The sequence below is a fragment of the Drosophila melanogaster genome, chromosome 2L (genome assembly GCF_000001215.4).
Source record: "Drosophila melanogaster chromosome 2L".
Lineage (NCBI taxonomy): Eukaryota > Metazoa > Arthropoda > Insecta > Diptera > Drosophilidae > Drosophila > Drosophila melanogaster.
The window spans coordinates 10,327,982-10,344,417 of NT_033779.5; the positions used below are offsets into that span (position 1 = coordinate 10,327,982).

The window sequence follows — 16,436 nt, forward strand, 5'->3', positions numbered from 1 at the left end:
AATGCCGCACTTTCAAAACGCCTAACTTTGAAACGATCAAGAAACAAAATTATTTCGAACCGTTCCACTCACATTTATATCATATTCTTAAAAAATATATCATTTTAGATAATCAAATAAATATATAAATAACTGCTTGTATCAATACACAGGTGTTTTATAAAAACAAATTTAGTTTAGTGTTAATATAAATAATTAGTTGTATTTTTTATTTATTTAGCTTTATATAATTACATAAATATAACAGTGTTTGAAGAACATTTGAGTATGTGTTTTATAAACGGTCTCGGTAGATTGTTATCAATTATACAAGAGATTATAATATTTGTAAACAAGTTGTTAATAAAATATGCAATTTCAAGTGTTTAATCTAAATGGCCGTGTCTAACTATTTTATTGACTTGCTGTCCAGATTGCTGTTGGAAAACACTAGAAAGAAATATTAACATTAATACACACAGTTAAAATAAGATAATATTTGTATACATACAAAAAGTTATTTATTTTTTCGAGATCGTGTAATATATCATCTTGGTCCGAATTCAAATCGTCTCGCTCCTTAAGGCTCTCCAGTAGTGTGACGTTTAGGTTTTCAATATATTCCTGGAGATTGTTGACCAATAGCTGGAGAGTCGGAACTTGGATTCCAGTGAGCAGCTGCCTCGAAATCCATCGATGGTTGGAGTTCATTTTGATGCCAACATCACACAGCATTGATCGAATTACGTCCACAATGGGAGTTACGCCATGTTTCCTTGCCTACAAATAGATAATTACAATTACATTTGAATAAAAAATAAATAAATCCTGTGGAAAACACACCTTTACTTTCATCTGAGCTATTTCCTTCGATTGAGCTAGTGCTATTCTAACCTCTATTTGAAGTTTTGATTGATTCGCAAAGAAAAACAAGTTTTCATCCGACGGATAATCTGTTGTACCAATGGGATTGCCATTCATATGATTCATGCTTTTATCTTGGTTGATTTGGTTCTTTTGAAAGATTTTATCGTTTTCAAATTCCTTATTGCGTTTCGTTTCACAGAATTCAGATTGCTTGCGAAGTACTCCACTTGATAGTTTTGGACACGTCTCAGAGTCGGAGCTATAACTTTCATTATCGGATCCGGTTAGAAATTCCTCCTTCTTAATGTCTAAATATAAAATATAATATTTAAGAAAATATAGTAATGAAAGAATATCTTTGGTCTTACCATTATTTAAAGAATCTTTATCTCCGATTGCCAATCTCTTGCGTATCTCATCTCGATTGAATCGCCGCTGTAATTGGAATATATATTTAATAAATGATATTATTATTCCGATTATATTGTACCTACCTTTTTCTCTATCTGTTTAACCTTTTTATAATGGTTTTGCAATGTTTCTACATCCATATCGTTTGCAATCTTGTACGCATCAAATTGTTCTATAAAAATTTAAATATTAATATACTCAAGAATCTATAACGATTAATTCATATTTGAAATTACCTAAAACCATGGTGGAGCATGGATCTTTGGAGTACTTGATGGGATCTTCCAAGTACTGAGACCAGCGCGATTGATTTGAGTACTTCCGACTAGCCACCTTGTTATTGTCCTCGTCCAGATTCTGCTGGCTTCCACTTCCACCGATTTCCAAGCTGCTCATGTTGGGTATTTCAGCCTGATTTAGGTTCGGACTATCGTTTTTGTTCTTTTCCGGAACGGACGAGTATTGGTCAGCATCACAAATGATATATTTTCGTTGGCTATACGTTTTGTAGTCGAACGTGTCCGGTGGCAATTGACGTTCGTCATGAGACGGCTTTGGATGCTTCGTTTTCACGATCTGATGTCCGTACGGTGTGTTCTTCTTTTTATTTTTTCGAGTACTATTCCCGGACAATCGCGTCGAGGATGTTTGCTTAAGAGCCTCCGTTCCATTTGATAGTTCTGCATCGCAAATCTGCAAGGTACAATTATGCTTTTACGTGCCTGATCTCTTTTATTTTAACTAACTACATACCTTATCTAAATTTGATCCCTTCAACTCATCCGCTTCCTTCTTGTTTTTATATCCAGTGAGAAGTAGCTCGAATTCACGTTCCACTTCTCCGCCAAAATCACCAACAATATCGATAGGACTTTGGCCTTGCAACTGCCCTTCGTATTTCGAATTAATTGTACATGACCAGGATGGAAACTCAGGATTGGTCGTATAATTCTGGCTTAGATTGTAGATAAGGTCAGGTTTTTGCAAAGCTCGCTTGGAGTTTTCCGACGTTGCACTATAGTTTTCATTTACAATATCCGGAATGTTTTCCGATCGGTTCACGCTTTCCTCTTCTGATATATATGTGTTTCCATTGTCGCAGTTACTTAAAATCGAATCTTGGCCATTCTTAAAGGTTTCCGAGCCCGATTCCTTGGCCATCTTACTTGGGAACGTTGGGTCATCTTCTCTATCGCTGTCGGTTAGATCGCTTTCATTGCACTCCATGTCGGAGTACTCTATGTAGTCATCGGAAAGGGTATGCGCGAACTTTTGAAATCCTGGGTAGTTGGGGTTGGTGATGCCCTTTGTTATATAGATATCCATTCTTGGCATGGGCATTGGAATAAGTTGTCTAGAAGAAATAAAAAAGTTTAGATGACTTAAATATTGATTACAACTACAGTGTATTAATAACATAACATAATTAAAACATAGTAAAAGCAATAAAATGGTTTTTTTCTTATTTCCTTTTACTTGCTAAAGGACACCACTATCTCCACTCCACTATTTTCTTTAGTTCAACTCATTATCGTATTTATAAATTACTTTAAGAGTCAATTTGGTATTTAACTTCATATGTGTTTAGATGTTACATTGTCCTTAACAACACATGAATGAACTGACATTTTGTATATTCTTAAAATCGAGAAACAAGAATCAAGCCGAAAAAAGTTGGTGTAGGTGCAAATTTTTGTAACAGAAATATCTGAAGATAGTCAAAGTTACTTGCAATTATAATTTCTTGTATTTGCTTTATTTAAACGATTGTTTCGACTGTTAACAACTAAAATGTATTCCGTTTGTTTAAAATGTTAATTATTGAATCAATGAAGACTTACAAGGACTTCGGCCTTCCTGCATTCAGATGTAAAAATTACTCCCACACATATAAAGCAAATTACACGTTTGACGCATGCGCAAATCTTGGTATATAGTGTTGTTAACAATACTAAATATTATTACAAATAATTTAATTTACTAAGGAACAAAAAATTTATTAATTATTTATTATTTTTTTATATGCAAAAACTGAGAAAACAACTTAAAAATCGAAACTGAAAATGTCTCTGAGTTTTACCATGGCACAAAATTTTCTTTTAATGTAAACTTATATTATTATTATTTAAGGAATAGGCTTAAAACTTTTTGCTATGTTTTTTTCAAAGTTCTTAAAAAATCCCAATCCCAACAATTTATGAATACCTCTGATTAAATTTTTTGCACTCAGTATTTTTCTCATTTTGAGATATGGTAACACTTAAGCACAATGTGATTTAAAAAACCATAACATTGTATATAAAAGTAATAGAAATCCAAACACAACTAGAAAAATGAAATAACCGTAGACCTAACTAATAAGTGAATAATAATGATATTATTCAAAGGAATTCGGCGGGTGCAATCCCAGCTAAGAACGCCGGTTGATTTGGTGCTCATTCGGGTGAGGTTCTTGGCCATTACGCAACAAACCACTATAACAAACTATAACTTTCCAATAATTTTCAGTACTCCACTGCAGCAACGATAGCTTCCCAAGATGACAAAGGTGTCACTACAGCGTCGCCAGTATCCCAGGCGGGAAAGGTCCAGCATTTACCCGATAGTCAAATTACCTGGATGCCTAGTCCGTACACCATGCCCGGAAAAACTCTTAGCCAGTACAAGAAGCTATCCAAGTTCCGGCTGACATGTAAGCGAGATGGTTAAACATTGGCCAAGCATCGACCATAGTTGTCTTTCGTTGCAGCGCTGGTGGTCATTACAACGATGGGCGGCTATGCCATGGCGCCAGCTGCTTTCGATCCCACAACGTTTGCGATGTGCACCCTGGGCACAGGACTCGTTTCGGCTGCGGCGAATGCCATTAATCAGTATCACGAAGTTCCTTTCGATTCGCAGATGTCGAGGACAAAGAACCGGGTGCTCGTCACGGGGCAAATGACACCACTGCATGCAGTTACCTTCGCCGCGGTGTCGGCAACTGCCGGCTTAAGTATGCTGTATTTCGGAGTAAATGGATTGACGGCGGCGCTGGGAGCGGGTAACCTGTTCCTCTACACCACGATATACACACCGATGAAGCGTATCAGCATAGTCAATACCTGGGTGGGATCGATAGTGGGCGCCATTCCTCCGCTGATGGGATGGGCTGGTTGTGCAGCCACCCTGGACGCCGGCGCCATGATCCTAGCCGGAGTGCTGTACGCGTGGCAGTTCCCGCACTTCAACGCTCTGTCGTGGAACCTCCGGCCGGATTATTCACGTGCCGGCTACCGAATGATGGCCGTTACCAATCCGGGTCTTTGTCGCCGCACTGCGCTGCGATATTCGGTGGCTATTGTCGGACTTTCAGCCATGGCACCCGTACTGGACGTCACGAACTACTGGTTTGCCTTGGAAACACTACCTCTGAACGCGTACTTCGCCTACCTTGGTAAATATACTCATTAACCATGGAATCCTATATGTTATGTCTAATACGTTCTGTTTGCTTGCAGCGTACAAGTTTCATGAAAAGTCAGATAGTGGGAGCTCGCGGAAGCTGTTCCGATTTTCACTGATACACCTGCCCGCCCTGATGCTGCTATTTCTGACCAATAAGAAGGAATGGTATTTCAGCAAACCCGCCGGTGAGGAGAACAAAAAGGAGTCCACGTACAGTGCGATAAAGCATTCTGCTAGCAGTCTTGGTAATGTCCTGCCCGTCGCCGTAGCCGAAGGACCCAGATAGAAATATTAACATTAATTTGATAAAATGTTAAGTATCGTGTGAAATTTAAATATACTTAGTGTTCTGCAACTTGTAAAAACAGTCATTTAATATTAAGGAAACACGTACCCCTGTGCGGCAAATATATGTTGCGCCTAATAAATGACACGACATCCTTGAAAAATATGCGGTGTAACCAATCCGGCGCTGAATACAAATAAATTTAAAATATACAATTTGGCATGGAATCTTAAGCCGTACAGTAATTTAAATTGCAAGATTCTAAGTATGACCTTATTATATTGTTCTTTGAGCACTTGTTTCAAAAAAAGCACGGAAACGGTAAAAATTGTTAGTGGAAGTAATCCCGTTTCCCGTTGTTTCATCGGTTGTTGAAAATAAGGAATTTAAATCTATTTTATTTTGATAAATTGTAGCAATCGAATCGAACGTATTATTTAAGGCATTGTAAGGCATCTCTTCTTCAGATTCCAGAGTTTATTCCTTTGGAGGGTTTTTTTTCCAAGATTAAAAAACGACATGCGCATTTCCTAGGGATAAGTATTCTAGCTATTTTAGGAACTATATTCCGCAATTGAAATAATTTTAATAATAATAGTAAAATCCGTCAGATAAATAGTCAAAAATTTCTAGCTAAAAATGAGTATAGCTGTACGTTATCGATAACAGAAATACCAAAAAGTTGCCCCTATTTCAGTATATTTCACTGGTTCCTCTGCTGTATGCGTTGGTCTTACAAATGAAAAGAACAATATTTTGTATTGTGTTGCAATAGCCTTGATGTTTTATCACAGAAGCACATTAGCATAATCACTGATTTATCGCGATGCCGAGATGAATCATGCAGCTAACGCGACTATCGCTGGAGCCCTCGTTTGGTAATTTGAACGGGAAACTAGATCAAATGAGCGAAAAATCTGTGGCGAACCACTGGAGTGAATTATTTTTAGTGAGCTGAACGTGGATTGTGACAATGAAAAATTGAGGAATAGTGTTTACATTCATTTTATAATTTATTTTACCAGTTATCTTTTTTATCGCGATAAAGGAGAGGCGTATGAAAGTTTCTTTACACAGTGCAAAACGAATATAAATTTCTAATTATGAATAATGTACCACATAAGTTTCGTCAAGTTTGTCGATTGTGCCTCACATTGGTTAACGAGTGCGATGTTGCAGTACTACAGATTTACGATAATTCGTCGCATAATAATAGTGCCCCAGACAGAATATCGGCCGATTTTCGTGGCGTCGCGAATCGTGCCAACTGCTTTTGCAGCGCTTTAAGCCCCAATCCGTGCAGTTGCATCGTTGATAACCCGCTATCAGCCAACAAAAATGAACGGCGCAACCAGGGAACACCCGTACCCGTGCCCATACCCATACCCGTTTCCGTGCCTGTGCCCGTTCCAAGCCAGCAGATCCAATCGCAAACCCTTCACCATCACCAAAACCAAACTAAAATCCATTACACGCCAAGTGTGCCTTCTGCTGCGGACGCAAAGTCGAGTGAGCGCGAACGCCAATGCCAATTGGAGTCGGACATCGCCGAGAGATCAACAGTATTCAAAAGTCAGTCATCGTCGGATCACGAACATATAGAATATAGCGGGGAGACGCCATCCCCCTCCGCATCGCTATCCCAATCCCAAACAAAATCGGAGCCAATGCGCGAGGAGGAGGAACATCAGCATAATCATAATCAGCAGAGCGGACGCGAAGAGACAAGTGTGAATACAACAAATATAAGCGGAACCGATAACTACGGCAAAGAGCACGGTCGGGATGATTCATCATCACCACATCTTACATTTCAGATATTCAACTGTCTCTCTATTAAGGTAAGCAGATTTCCATCCAACACATTTGCAAAGAAACGAATTTACATTAATTACGCACATACACAAGCATGCTCTTACCTGTGTGTGAGTTGGATATATCGCGTATATGTACACGATAATGCCCGCACACACGCGCACTTTTGCGAGTGCTTGCCGTGCGCTGGTGTGTGTTATCTATGTGATTACGACACCACACGTCAAAATAATAGGAAATGATTGGGCCGCTTTTATCCCATGGCCTATTAACAATCGGTATCAATTGTTTGGTATTTTTTCGATGAACCATTGCAAGGCATTGGCCCAGGCCCACGCACACCACGCCACACTCGTACATCAGTGTCCAGCGCACGAATGTAAATATTGCTATGTACATACGTGTGTGTATATGCACGCATGGATGTATGTTAGAGACCTACATACATTAATCCACCAAAGAGATAACATTCGTTTCGATTGTTTAAGTGCGGATATACCGACGTACATACACCTTATATGGCCCCAATGTGTTTTTTTTACATACTTCGAGTACTTTCATTTGTTATTATGTATTTATTTATTTATTGATTTGATAATTTGTGCTCTTAATGCATTTCATGAGCTTTAGTGTTTATTTCCGTAGATGAACATATGTTATTTTTTTTTTTTTTTATCATTTTATAGGGTTGTTTTTAATTTTTTTCAATTAAAATAATTTGTTTCATGAGATTTACAGAGATATAAATTGTATACTAAAGTTTTAATACATGTATAATGATAAAATTGATTAAAATACAAATAGTTTTAGCTTGATTTATACAATATCAAAGCATCCAATGTTCTTCTTTTAGTTCCAAGTATAACCAGTCATCAATCCCATCGATCGATTTTGTTACCGCCTTGCTCCTTAGTCATTGCATCATTCTCATTGCTAGCCAACTGAATATTAAAAGTGGATACTGCAGTATAAGATACATTCATATTTCTTTCAGGCACTGCCCAACGATGGATTACCCAACGTGGTTTGTGGCGACTGCAGACAAAAATTGGATTCCTTCGAAAAATTTCGAACCATGGCGCACAATTCACAAATAGCTTTGAAAGAATTTTTAAATATATCCAAAAATCTGAGACCAGTAAGTATAAGTATTGATTGGAAGGAACTTAGTTAGTCATACGCCATTAAATTAAATGACCATTTGAATTACTACTCACGAACTATGTTTTTTGCAGGACCCAAATGATTTGGAAACCAAGCTCGATGCAATTTTAAAGGCTTCATCGGAGGCTATAGCGGCAAAGGCTCTGACGGAGTTAAGCACGTTCTCTAAAGTTAAGTACGACCACAGTAAATTGGATTCCAGCATCCAACCCGGCTTGGATCGGAAAATCGAGATTAGCAATCAAGAAATGCCAGCACATAGCTTATATCCAAGTTTATTCAAATCAATTACTATGAAAAGCGATCAAAAGAGCAAAGCAATGTCTGGATCCTCACACAGCCAGTTTGATTCAAAACTGCAAAAGGACTCGGATATCGAGAAATATGAAAATCTGCAGCAGCAGCTTGAAACGGCTGCCGTTTTAATGGATATAAGCAAAAAAATAGTAATTTCCCCTCCATGTTCGAATCCGCAATCTCCGTGTTTTTCTGCAGCTGTAGATACAAGTATTAAAAGTTCTGTGATAAAATCAAAACGTCCATCAAACCAAAATGAAATTCAGGACGGTGTTGAAATTGACCTATCCGTCAAAAAACAAAAGAACGATTACTCTAATCAACGGAACGCGGCCCCAATACACCATTTTTGCCAAACTCCAATGCTTGATATTCAGTCACACTTAAGAAGTGAAGAGGATTTTCAAAACTACAGTATTACCATTAACCAAGTTGGTGGGTCCGACTTCAAATCAAAAGCACCCAAGGCGAGTACCGGCTCCTTGCTAGACTCTGGCGATAGTTCCGACTCTCACAAACTAGAGATGGACATCACGTCCTCCATAAATGATAGAAAGACTCCGGATAGCTTAAGCTCGGATCACGCCACAGATGCGGCAACTACTCAACTCTGGCAGGCACTGGCCAGATCAGCCGGTACGTATTATTATCCGACCACTGACCGCATATTATTATGAAAAACATTTCAATTTGATAGCTAAAAGCAAGGAGGACAATCCGGCATCACAAATATTTCGAAATATGATGAGCCAGCCTTTCGCGTTTCCGGTTCCGTCGACAGTATCATTTACAAAAGTACCTGAAGAACCCATAGCACTATTAAAGGTAAACTATTTCTTCTATTTCAAGTAGCAAGTAGCTATAGGAAAGTCTAATACTCTTTGTGTTCTTAGGATCTATCAGAGGCTCAATCCAGCAAATCAAAACCATGTAGAAGAAAACAAAGTTTTCCTACCAAAACTGATTGCATCGATGTAGTTAATGAGAATGTGACTGATACTTATACCACTTCAGAAGCAACTCCGGATGATAAGAAAGATAAAAGGGTACGTTATCACAGTCATCCTCATTGAATCACATACTAATTATATTATTTCTTGGTTCAATTCCGATTTCGTAGAACATAAACCTTTTTAATGCCATACCTGGTGCTCAAAAAGATATGTCATGTTCGAATTGTGGCACCCTCACCACAACAATTTGGCGGCGAAGTGTTCGAGGAGAGATGGTGTGCAACGCCTGCGGATTGTACTTCAAGCTGCATGGGGTCAACAGGCCGCATTCAATGAGACGCGATACCATACACACCAGACGCAGGCGTCCTAAAGAATTGGAGCGATCTAAAAAGAGTGAGTGAGAGTTCGAAATTTATCTACATTTTTCGATTCGAAAGCTAGCCCTCTGTGACCCATAGATTTATTTATTTTTTGAGTATCTAACAATGAAAACAATTTGTTTACTTAATGTTTTTTTTTTATGTTCCCTGACCATTTTATTGTTGGTAATTAAATGTAACTTGCCAAAACAATTTATTTTTCTGTTAATATGTTCATTAAGCTATTGATTTAGCAATCGGAATATTAACCGCGTACCCACCCAAAATATTTTCTTGCTTGTCCAATCATATTTTATGATGTCATTGTTGTAGATGGCATTGGACGTGCCTGTTAAGTCGTTAAACTGCTCAAGTTTGAATAAATATCTACGAGCCTTTCATTATTAATTGTATGATTTATTTGCGAAAATTATAAATATACACTTTCTTTTGCAGAACACAAACAAATGTCATCATGTTCTTCAATAGAAACAACGAAGCAAGATTTCTTGACGGCTAGGGAATCTCTAGCCATTTCGGGCCTTGTTTTAAATGTATGTATCTGCACTATTACTTTAAAGTCTTGATAAGTAGATTGATCAACTAGATCTATTTGCATAAGATTTAAATACACTTAAACTTCAATTTTCTAATATGTTTTTATTTTAGAAATTCAAAAAGGAAATTGATGATACCGAGACCCCAGCCGCAGCAGCACTTAAAGATATTTTATCAAGGCGTAAGAAGTCAAATTCTTTGCCGGCGTTTAATGATACCTGTGAAAGTGCGGATCTATCCGCACCGCTTAACCTTGTTTCCAGTGAAAATAATGCAAAGTTAACATAAAACGCCAAATATATTCCCCCTACTCACTTTTCGAAAAAAAAAGAAGAACCTTTAACCCACATTTTGTTTATTTATGAGGTCGCGTAAGAGAGAAAAACAAATGGTATAGGATTAAAAATACGTATAGATTATTAATAAAATTTTCATTCTTTAAAACTAAATTTTATTCATTTGTATCTTTAAAAACTAATACCAAAATACTTATTAGTGTAAAAGAGGTATGAAAATTGAACCAGTATGTCAAAACTTTTAAATAATATCACACTAAATATAGACCTTAAGAGAGGACATCAATACTTAATGCAATTAAATTAAAAATAAAATTTATTATATTTATATTTATTAAAACCATTTTACAGTATTTTTAATTTTTTAATAACACAAATCGCTTCTATTAAAATGAAAAGTTCAGTTTTAACAATGATTTTTCAGCTGTCTTTGCAATTGAACAACTTCTAAAGCTAAAAAATAATAATGTTTTAAATCTCTTGCCTATACGAAAATCATGTGATAATATAATAATCTCCACAAAACATTTTAATAGTAAAACTATGCAAAAAGCAATAATCACGCAATGCAAACTTTTCAAGGAAATATTTAAATTATATACAATTATAAGAAACTAAAAAACTTAATGCTGTTTTCGAATCTACATAAATTGTCTAAATAAAATAAGGACTTCATAATAGGCTAAGATACAAAAAATATTACTCATTTATTTTTTCAAATAAAATACTCTATACAATTTTTAACAATCACAATAAAACTGGTTAATGTAAAATGAAAATCCAAATTCTACTGTTTTTTTTTAACTATTTGCCTGGGGTATGGGATAAGCAACCGAAAAATCTGTTAAACTAATGATGAGAATTTGAAAAAATATATATTAAAGATATTTAAGTATCTTAATTCGAATAGAAAGGGACTTACATTTTTACCGCCGACTGTTCAATGAGAAATGCTGTAAGTGGAAACATGCTGTTAGACTCCCGAATTATCGATGTAGTACAACAAGCACTCGCATCGATAGTCCCATCGTTTACTTTACATCACCAGGCGTTGTTTTGGTATCAGATCAGATCCATTTGTTATTGCCAGCCAGCAGCATGTTGGAGAACGGTTCGCACTTCTTCGAGGGCGTTGAGAAACTCCTTGAGATTTGGTTTGAGGAGAGCTCCAACGGTGACGATGATCTGCGTAACATCAGCAGGTGAGTCCCTCAACAAGTGCGGAACCCAAACAGCCGACATGTCCTTTGTGCACAAGTGCATGCACAGTTGCGGGCAAAAGTATACGTACATATGCGCCGTTCATTTTCGTCCTGAAAAGAAATGAAATGTATTTCTACACTGATAATTATCTTTTAAACATAACATAGTCCCATTGGAATAGGTTACACATTGGTTTTTAGGCTTATCAGATGCGGCACACGTGTACCTACCCAAATTAAATTGAAGTTTTTATTTATGATTCTCAAGATATACAAATTTGATTTGAAATTTCAAGAAATTAGTTATTAAAGGGAATTTCTTTTTAAACTGGCAGCCTGTAGAACTTTGTAAATTCACTTAGAATTAAGCTTTCAAAAATCGGTCTTAACCCTTGGCCTTGTTTGATAACGAGTTTTAATCAATCCCATTAATCCAATCCTCATTATCTCAAAATAAATTTTGGTCGAGGCATTGTGTACATGTTTATTCAAATAGCCTTGAACTTTTAATGAATGTAAATGATATTTTTCAGATCTGATTGGGAAAACGTGCTTAGCAATGTCAACTGTCAAATAATAAGCACATCCAAAAACGACATTATTGATGCTTTTGTGTTAAGGTATGCGAATATATAAAACTAAACTTAATAAAATATTATTAATTATTTTAAATTTGTATTCGGTGCGAGCAGTGAGAGCAGTATGTTTGTTTCAAAGCGACGATGGATCCTTAAAACTTGTGGAACGACTACTCCATTGAAATGCCTGGGTCAGTTGCTTAAGCTGGCTGAGGCCAATGGATACAATGTGGTCGCAGACTTGTTCTACTCGCGAAAAAATTTCACTAGACCGGAGGCGCAGGTGGGCAAAAAAATTAATTGCATTTCAAATGATTTTATATCATATATATTCAGATAACTCCCCATCAAGGCTTTACGGAGGAAGTTACGTATCTGGACTCAATTTTTCCCAACGGAAGATCCTATTGTCTGGGCTCCATGAACCTGGAGTGTTGGTACCTCTACACTTTTAGTCGTTCTGATATCAAAATTACGCCCCAACTTATATCGGATGAGAAAAACGTTGACTCCGATCCAGATCAAACTATTGAAATATTAATGCAAGATCTAGATCCCGAAACCATGTCAATCTTCTATAAAAACAAGTTTAATGATGCTAATGGCGCTACTGTGGTATGAGGATATATTTTAAATGATTAAAACCAATACATATAGATTGTGATTTCAGAAATCTGGTATCGATACCATATTGCCGACTATGCACATTGATGACTTTTTGTTCGATCCTTGCGGCTACTCCATGAATGGAATCAACGATAAGGTAACATAGAAAAATTTTACAAGAACTATTGACATAAATTCTTTATAGGGGGAGTACATGACAATTCATATTACTCCGGAGAATCAATTTTCGTATGTGAGCTTCGAAACAAATGTGGCTCTAAGTAACTATCGTAAACTTATCAATCAAGTAATCAATACTTTCAAGCCGGGAAAGTTTATTGTAACCATCTTTGCCAATAAGGTAAGCTGTTGCTCCACTTTTTGTATAATTATTTAAAATAATTTTCGAATATTGTGGATCAGTGCTCGTTGGCCTACGAAACTATGAAGGAACTGGAAGTGGAGTACTCACAGGGATCGCACTGGAAACGAACCGACATGCAATGTTGCAACTTTCCATCTTACAATCTTCTGTTTGCACAATATTCCCACAGTGAGAAAACTGGTGATAATTTATAAAATTCCAAAGCCAACAGCAATTGTGATTGTTTTGCGTATGTCTAACAAAATTTATTTTTCGTTCGTTATTAATTATTCAAAATAAATGTCGAATAAATAAAATAATAAATACTACTACTACTAAATAACGTACAATTACTTTTTAAATAGACTGTTAATATAAAATACTAAAATATACCAACACCCTGGATAATTCGCAAATTCCAAATGTAGCAAATAATTATCGGATCTGAACAAGTGTCACAGGCAAAGTTCCATCCCTAGCAGTATTTGACAAGTCGGCCCAAAAGAAAAATAAAAATGAGTGCGATTTCTAATGAAGACATTATTTGGACCATAAAGAACGGAGAGTTCGATGCTGTGCAAGACGCTTTTCAGAATGATGTGCGCTGCTAATACTCTAAATAATTTTGGAATTAATTAATTCTATTTGTATACAGGCACAAAAGGTGAATGAGGAAATCAAGGGCCGTTTTCCAGTACACTATGCAGCAGATTTTGGACAACTGAATGTCCTGGAGTTTCTTATAAGCTTAGGAGCAGACATAAATGTAAGTAGCTCACAATGCCAAATTACTCGGCCATGAATCATTAATGTTTCGTCAGTTACTGGTTTCATATATTAGTGTACATATATACACGTCTGCACCACCTTCATTTGTTTAGTCATAGTCTCAAGCTAAACAAATGAACCAGGTGTGCACCTAAGACATGCCGGTCTTCGTATAATAATAGAACTTAATTGTAATTAACTAATATTTATTGAAGAGAAAGGACAAACATGGTATTACCCCCATTCTGGCTGCCATTTGGGAAGGACATACGAGCTGTGTGGAATTACTTCTAAAAATGGTTTGTGCTTCCTTGTTTCTACATATACGCCAAATAAACATGTTTTCGATTGCAGGGAGCTGATAAAAATGGTTCTACTCCAGATGGCCAAAGCTACCTCGAGGCGGCGGAAAAAGACGAGATTAAGAAACTCCTTGCATAATATGTACATGTCATTTTAGGATACAAACCTTATGTTTCAGTATCAAGTACACTTTTAAATACAGTCGTGTATAGCTTTTAAAAATGTCAACTATTTATTTCGATGCTTTGGAAAAATTGATACAAAAATATTCCACTTTTATATAAACAAAATATTGCGTTTTTTATTATTTTTGAGTATATACACTTTATTTAATATAAAAGTTTTCTGATTTAATCAAAGTCAGCTGATATCAGCTGATCTTTGCCTTAAAAACTGATATGGAATCTCCTATCTGGAATACTAGGAATATCGATAAGTGTTGAAGTGCCGTCACTAGCCAAGAACACGATATTTTCTATTCTCAGCTGTTTCTAAAACCGGTGCGTAGAAATTCGCGCACAATGTTTCAACCCGAAAAACATGGGCTTGAGCCCGACTTTCAGCTTACTAAGTTTACCACCCACACCGGGTGAAGTTGCAAAATCCCCCAAAAAGTACTGGAGAAGTACCTAAGGGGAACAGAAATAGAAAATAAGAATAATGATGGATACCTTATCGGTGAGAGATATTACTTTGTATAATCAGCAGATCTCGAGATTAGCCTAATCATATTTTTAGGCTCTGGAATGGACTGTGCAGTTATACCACTCAAGCGGCACAAGGACTATTTGCTTATTCAAACCGTTGACTTCTTCTATCCCATGGTTAATGATCCCGAATTACTGGGTCGTATTGCGCTAGCTAATGTCTTGAGTGATGTCTATGCGGTTGGGGTGACGCAGTTTGATACAGTGGAGATGATCGTCAGCACTTCCACAAGTTTCAGTGAGAAGGAACGCGACGTTGTGATTGGATTGGTGATGAAGGGTTTCCAAAACTCCCTGAAGGCAAATGGCTATCGTAATACCCCGCTGATTATTAGGCAATTGAAGATCAATCCGTGGTGCATTATTGGTGGCATAGCCACATCTGTCTGCCGTAGCGAGGAAATAATACTGTAAGTATTTGCTTACGATCATATTGTTTATTTATTAAAATATCATGACCATTTAGACCGTCAAACGCGCAGCCCGGCGATGTATTGGTCCTCACGAAACCTTTGGGCGGTCAAATGGCGATGGATGCTCACCTTTGGCAGCTTAACCAGACCGAAAAGTACAAGAAACTGCTGTCTGAATGTAGTGATGCTGATATAAAAGAAACCTTTGAAATAGCAGTGAAATCTATGACCTATTTGAACAAAAATGGTTAGTACTTCCTTGGTATTCTTTGTATTTAAGACTAACCAATACTTATTTCAGCCGCCCTCTTAATGCACAAATATCAAGCGCACTGTGCCACTGATATCACCGGATTTGGTTTACTGGGTCACGCCAATAATCTAGCACAATTCCAAAAGGAAAAGGTTTTATTCCAAATCAACAAGTTGCCCATCATCAAAAATGTTCTTAAATTCAGCACCTTGGTGGGCCAAAGCACAAAGTTTCGTTCTGGCAGATCGGTGGAAACCTCTGGAGGCCTTTTAATATGCCTTCCTGCTGATGCCGCTGATAAATTTTGCCGCGACTTTGAAGAAGCTACCAACGGAGAGCAGAAATCCTTTCAAATTGGACATGTTACAGCCGCAAATGAGTCTGATGCAGTTCTGTGCGAAGATGTAGAGTTTATCGAAGTTAGCCTTTAGTTAAGTGGTGGTAATTAATCATTCAACTTATGAGGATTATTTCTTAAAGGCCTCTGGCTCGGAAATAGTCTGAACCTTATTGTACACGCGATAATTTTGATGATTAACGAAACCATTTAATCGAGTTTGGTTATCGCGATAATAAAATCGTTTGTCGATTTACAAATCATCGAATCTTATCGAACAATGTTTTCTAACTCGGTAGTTAACGCATATTTTGGTGTTTTCCTCCCTTCCCACATCGCTTTTCACGTTTATATTTAATTTATGCAGACTTTTCCAGTATATGGCACCCATGGGCTACGATATACCAACAGTCACATCTGAACAAACACATGTTCGCGAGGCAGTTGTCCTTATTTGGTGCTTTATACCG

General features: G+C 36.9%; 6 protein-coding genes across 11 annotated transcripts; 5 read left to right on the forward strand and 1 right to left on the reverse strand.

Moving 5' to 3' along the window:
- Positions 1–218: 218 nt before the first annotated feature.
- Schip1 (Schwannomin interacting protein 1) lies at positions 219–3,135 on the reverse strand. 2 transcript variants are annotated; one of them, NM_001347808.1, is made up of 8 exons: positions 3,099–3,135; positions 2,011–2,611; positions 1,494–1,950; positions 1,341–1,429; positions 1,215–1,281; positions 823–1,154; positions 491–759; positions 219–429 (listed from the first exon to the last, which is right to left on the reverse strand). In NM_001347808.1, exons 2-8 carry the CDS (start codon positions 2,596–2,598, stop codon positions 366–368), a joined length of 1,866 nt encoding a protein of 621 aa, NP_001334735.1. In that variant the 5' UTR covers positions 2,599–2,611; positions 3,099–3,135; the 3' UTR covers positions 219–365. Both variants share the same exon structure in this region, with proteins under 2 accessions (NP_001334735.1, NP_001097139.1).
- Positions 3,136–3,489: 354 nt separating this feature from the next.
- On the forward strand, positions 3,490–5,148 carry Cox10 (Cytochrome c oxidase assembly factor 10). The gene is made up of 4 exons (NM_135538.3): positions 3,490–3,700; positions 3,766–3,949; positions 4,007–4,693; positions 4,758–5,148. The coding sequence occupies exons 1-4, from the start codon at positions 3,629–3,631 to the stop codon at positions 4,988–4,990; spliced, it is 1,176 nt and encodes a 391-aa protein (NP_609382.1). The 5' UTR covers positions 3,490–3,628; the 3' UTR covers positions 4,991–5,148.
- Positions 5,149–5,752: 604 nt separating this feature from the next.
- Positions 5,753–11,204, forward strand: GATAd. Of its 3 annotated transcripts, none has more exons than NM_001273397.1 (8): positions 5,753–6,831; positions 7,800–7,943; positions 8,041–8,902; positions 8,964–9,091; positions 9,160–9,312; positions 9,387–9,615; positions 10,038–10,135; positions 10,251–10,460. In NM_001273397.1, the coding sequence occupies exons 1-8, from the start codon at positions 6,094–6,096 to the stop codon at positions 10,425–10,427; spliced, it is 2,529 nt and encodes an 842-aa protein (NP_001260326.1). In that variant the 5' UTR covers positions 5,753–6,093; the 3' UTR covers positions 10,428–10,460. The 3 variants fall into 3 exon arrangements, with proteins under 3 accessions (NP_001260326.1, NP_001260327.1, NP_609383.2); NM_001273398.1 differs by having other exon boundaries at positions 5,933–6,831; positions 10,251–11,204; NM_135539.3 differs by having other exon boundaries at positions 5,933–6,831.
- A 271-nt stretch (positions 11,205–11,475) lies between these two features.
- SamDC (S-adenosylmethionine decarboxylase) lies at positions 11,476–13,522 on the forward strand. The gene is made up of 7 exons (NM_057875.5): positions 11,476–11,637; positions 12,171–12,257; positions 12,330–12,498; positions 12,552–12,830; positions 12,886–12,978; positions 13,027–13,182; positions 13,245–13,522. The coding sequence occupies exons 1-7, from the start codon at positions 11,534–11,536 to the stop codon at positions 13,398–13,400; spliced, it is 1,044 nt and encodes a 347-aa protein (NP_477223.2). The 5' UTR covers positions 11,476–11,533; the 3' UTR covers positions 13,401–13,522.
- Positions 13,523–13,634: 112 nt separating this feature from the next.
- Positions 13,635–14,542, forward strand: CG31715 (uncharacterized protein). 2 transcript variants are annotated; one of them, NM_164917.2, is made up of 4 exons: positions 13,635–13,784; positions 13,841–13,951; positions 14,169–14,252; positions 14,308–14,542. In NM_164917.2, the coding sequence occupies exons 1-4, from the start codon at positions 13,701–13,703 to the stop codon at positions 14,392–14,394; spliced, it is 366 nt and encodes a 121-aa protein (NP_723568.1). In that variant the 5' UTR covers positions 13,635–13,700; the 3' UTR covers positions 14,395–14,542. The 2 variants fall into 2 exon arrangements, with proteins under 2 accessions (NP_723568.1, NP_001260328.1); NM_001273399.1 differs by having other exon boundaries at positions 14,175–14,252.
- A 70-nt stretch (positions 14,543–14,612) lies between these two features.
- On the forward strand, positions 14,613–16,242 carry Sps2 (Selenophosphate synthetase 2). Of its 2 annotated transcripts, none has more exons than NM_058130.6 (4): positions 14,613–14,934; positions 14,995–15,373; positions 15,430–15,623; positions 15,678–16,242. In NM_058130.6, exons 1-4 carry the CDS (start codon positions 14,778–14,780, stop codon positions 16,058–16,060), a joined length of 1,113 nt encoding a protein of 370 aa, NP_477478.4. In that variant the 5' UTR covers positions 14,613–14,777; the 3' UTR covers positions 16,061–16,242. The 2 variants fall into 2 exon arrangements, with proteins under 2 accessions (NP_477478.4, NP_001260329.1); NM_001273400.2 differs by having other exon boundaries at positions 14,721–14,934.
- The last annotated feature ends 194 nt before the right edge of the window (positions 16,243–16,436 follow it).

Bases quoted from the DNA above. Each gene is read 5' to 3' on its own strand.
- Cox10 (NM_135538.3), top strand. From the start codon at position 3,629: ATGATATTATTCAAAGGAATTCGGCGGGTGCAATCCCAGCTAAGAACG. The intron at 3,701-3,765 runs GTGAGGTTCTTG...AATAATTTTCAG, and splicing joins TTGATTTGGTGCTCATTCGG to TACTCCACTGCAGCAACGAT. The intron at 3,950-4,006 runs GTAAGCGAGATG...CTTTCGTTGCAG, and splicing joins ATCCAAGTTCCGGCTGACAT to CGCTGGTGGTCATTACAACG.
- Schip1 (NM_001347808.1), bottom strand. From the start codon at position 2,598: ATGCCCATGCCAAGAATGGATATCTATATAACAAAGGGCATCACCAAC. The intron at 1,951-2,010 runs GTATGTAGTTAG...TGTACCTTGCAG, and splicing joins AGGGATCAAATTTAGATAAG to ATTTGCGATGCAGAACTATC. The intron at 1,430-1,493 runs GTAATTTCAAAT...AAATTTTTATAG, and splicing joins ATGCTCCACCATGGTTTTAG to AACAATTTGATGCGTACAAG.
- CG31715 (NM_164917.2), top strand. From the start codon at position 13,701: ATGAGTGCGATTTCTAATGAAGACATTATTTGGACCATAAAGAACGGA. The intron at 13,952-14,168 runs GTAAGTAGCTCA...TATTTATTGAAG, and splicing joins GCTTAGGAGCAGACATAAAT to AGAAAGGACAAACATGGTAT. The intron at 14,253-14,307 runs GTTTGTGCTTCC...TTTCGATTGCAG, and splicing joins TGGAATTACTTCTAAAAATG to GGAGCTGATAAAAATGGTTC.
- GATAd (NM_001273397.1), top strand. From the start codon at position 6,094: ATGAATAATGTACCACATAAGTTTCGTCAAGTTTGTCGATTGTGCCTC. The intron at 6,832-7,799 runs GTAAGCAGATTT...TATTTCTTTCAG, and splicing joins TCAACTGTCTCTCTATTAAG to GCACTGCCCAACGATGGATT. The intron at 9,092-9,159 runs GTAAACTATTTC...TTGTGTTCTTAG, and splicing joins AACCCATAGCACTATTAAAG to GATCTATCAGAGGCTCAATC.
- SamDC (NM_057875.5), top strand. From the start codon at position 11,534: ATGTTGGAGAACGGTTCGCACTTCTTCGAGGGCGTTGAGAAACTCCTT. The intron at 11,638-12,170 runs GTGAGTCCCTCA...GATATTTTTCAG, and splicing joins GATCTGCGTAACATCAGCAG to ATCTGATTGGGAAAACGTGC. The intron at 12,831-12,885 runs GTATGAGGATAT...TTGTGATTTCAG, and splicing joins ATGCTAATGGCGCTACTGTG to AAATCTGGTATCGATACCAT.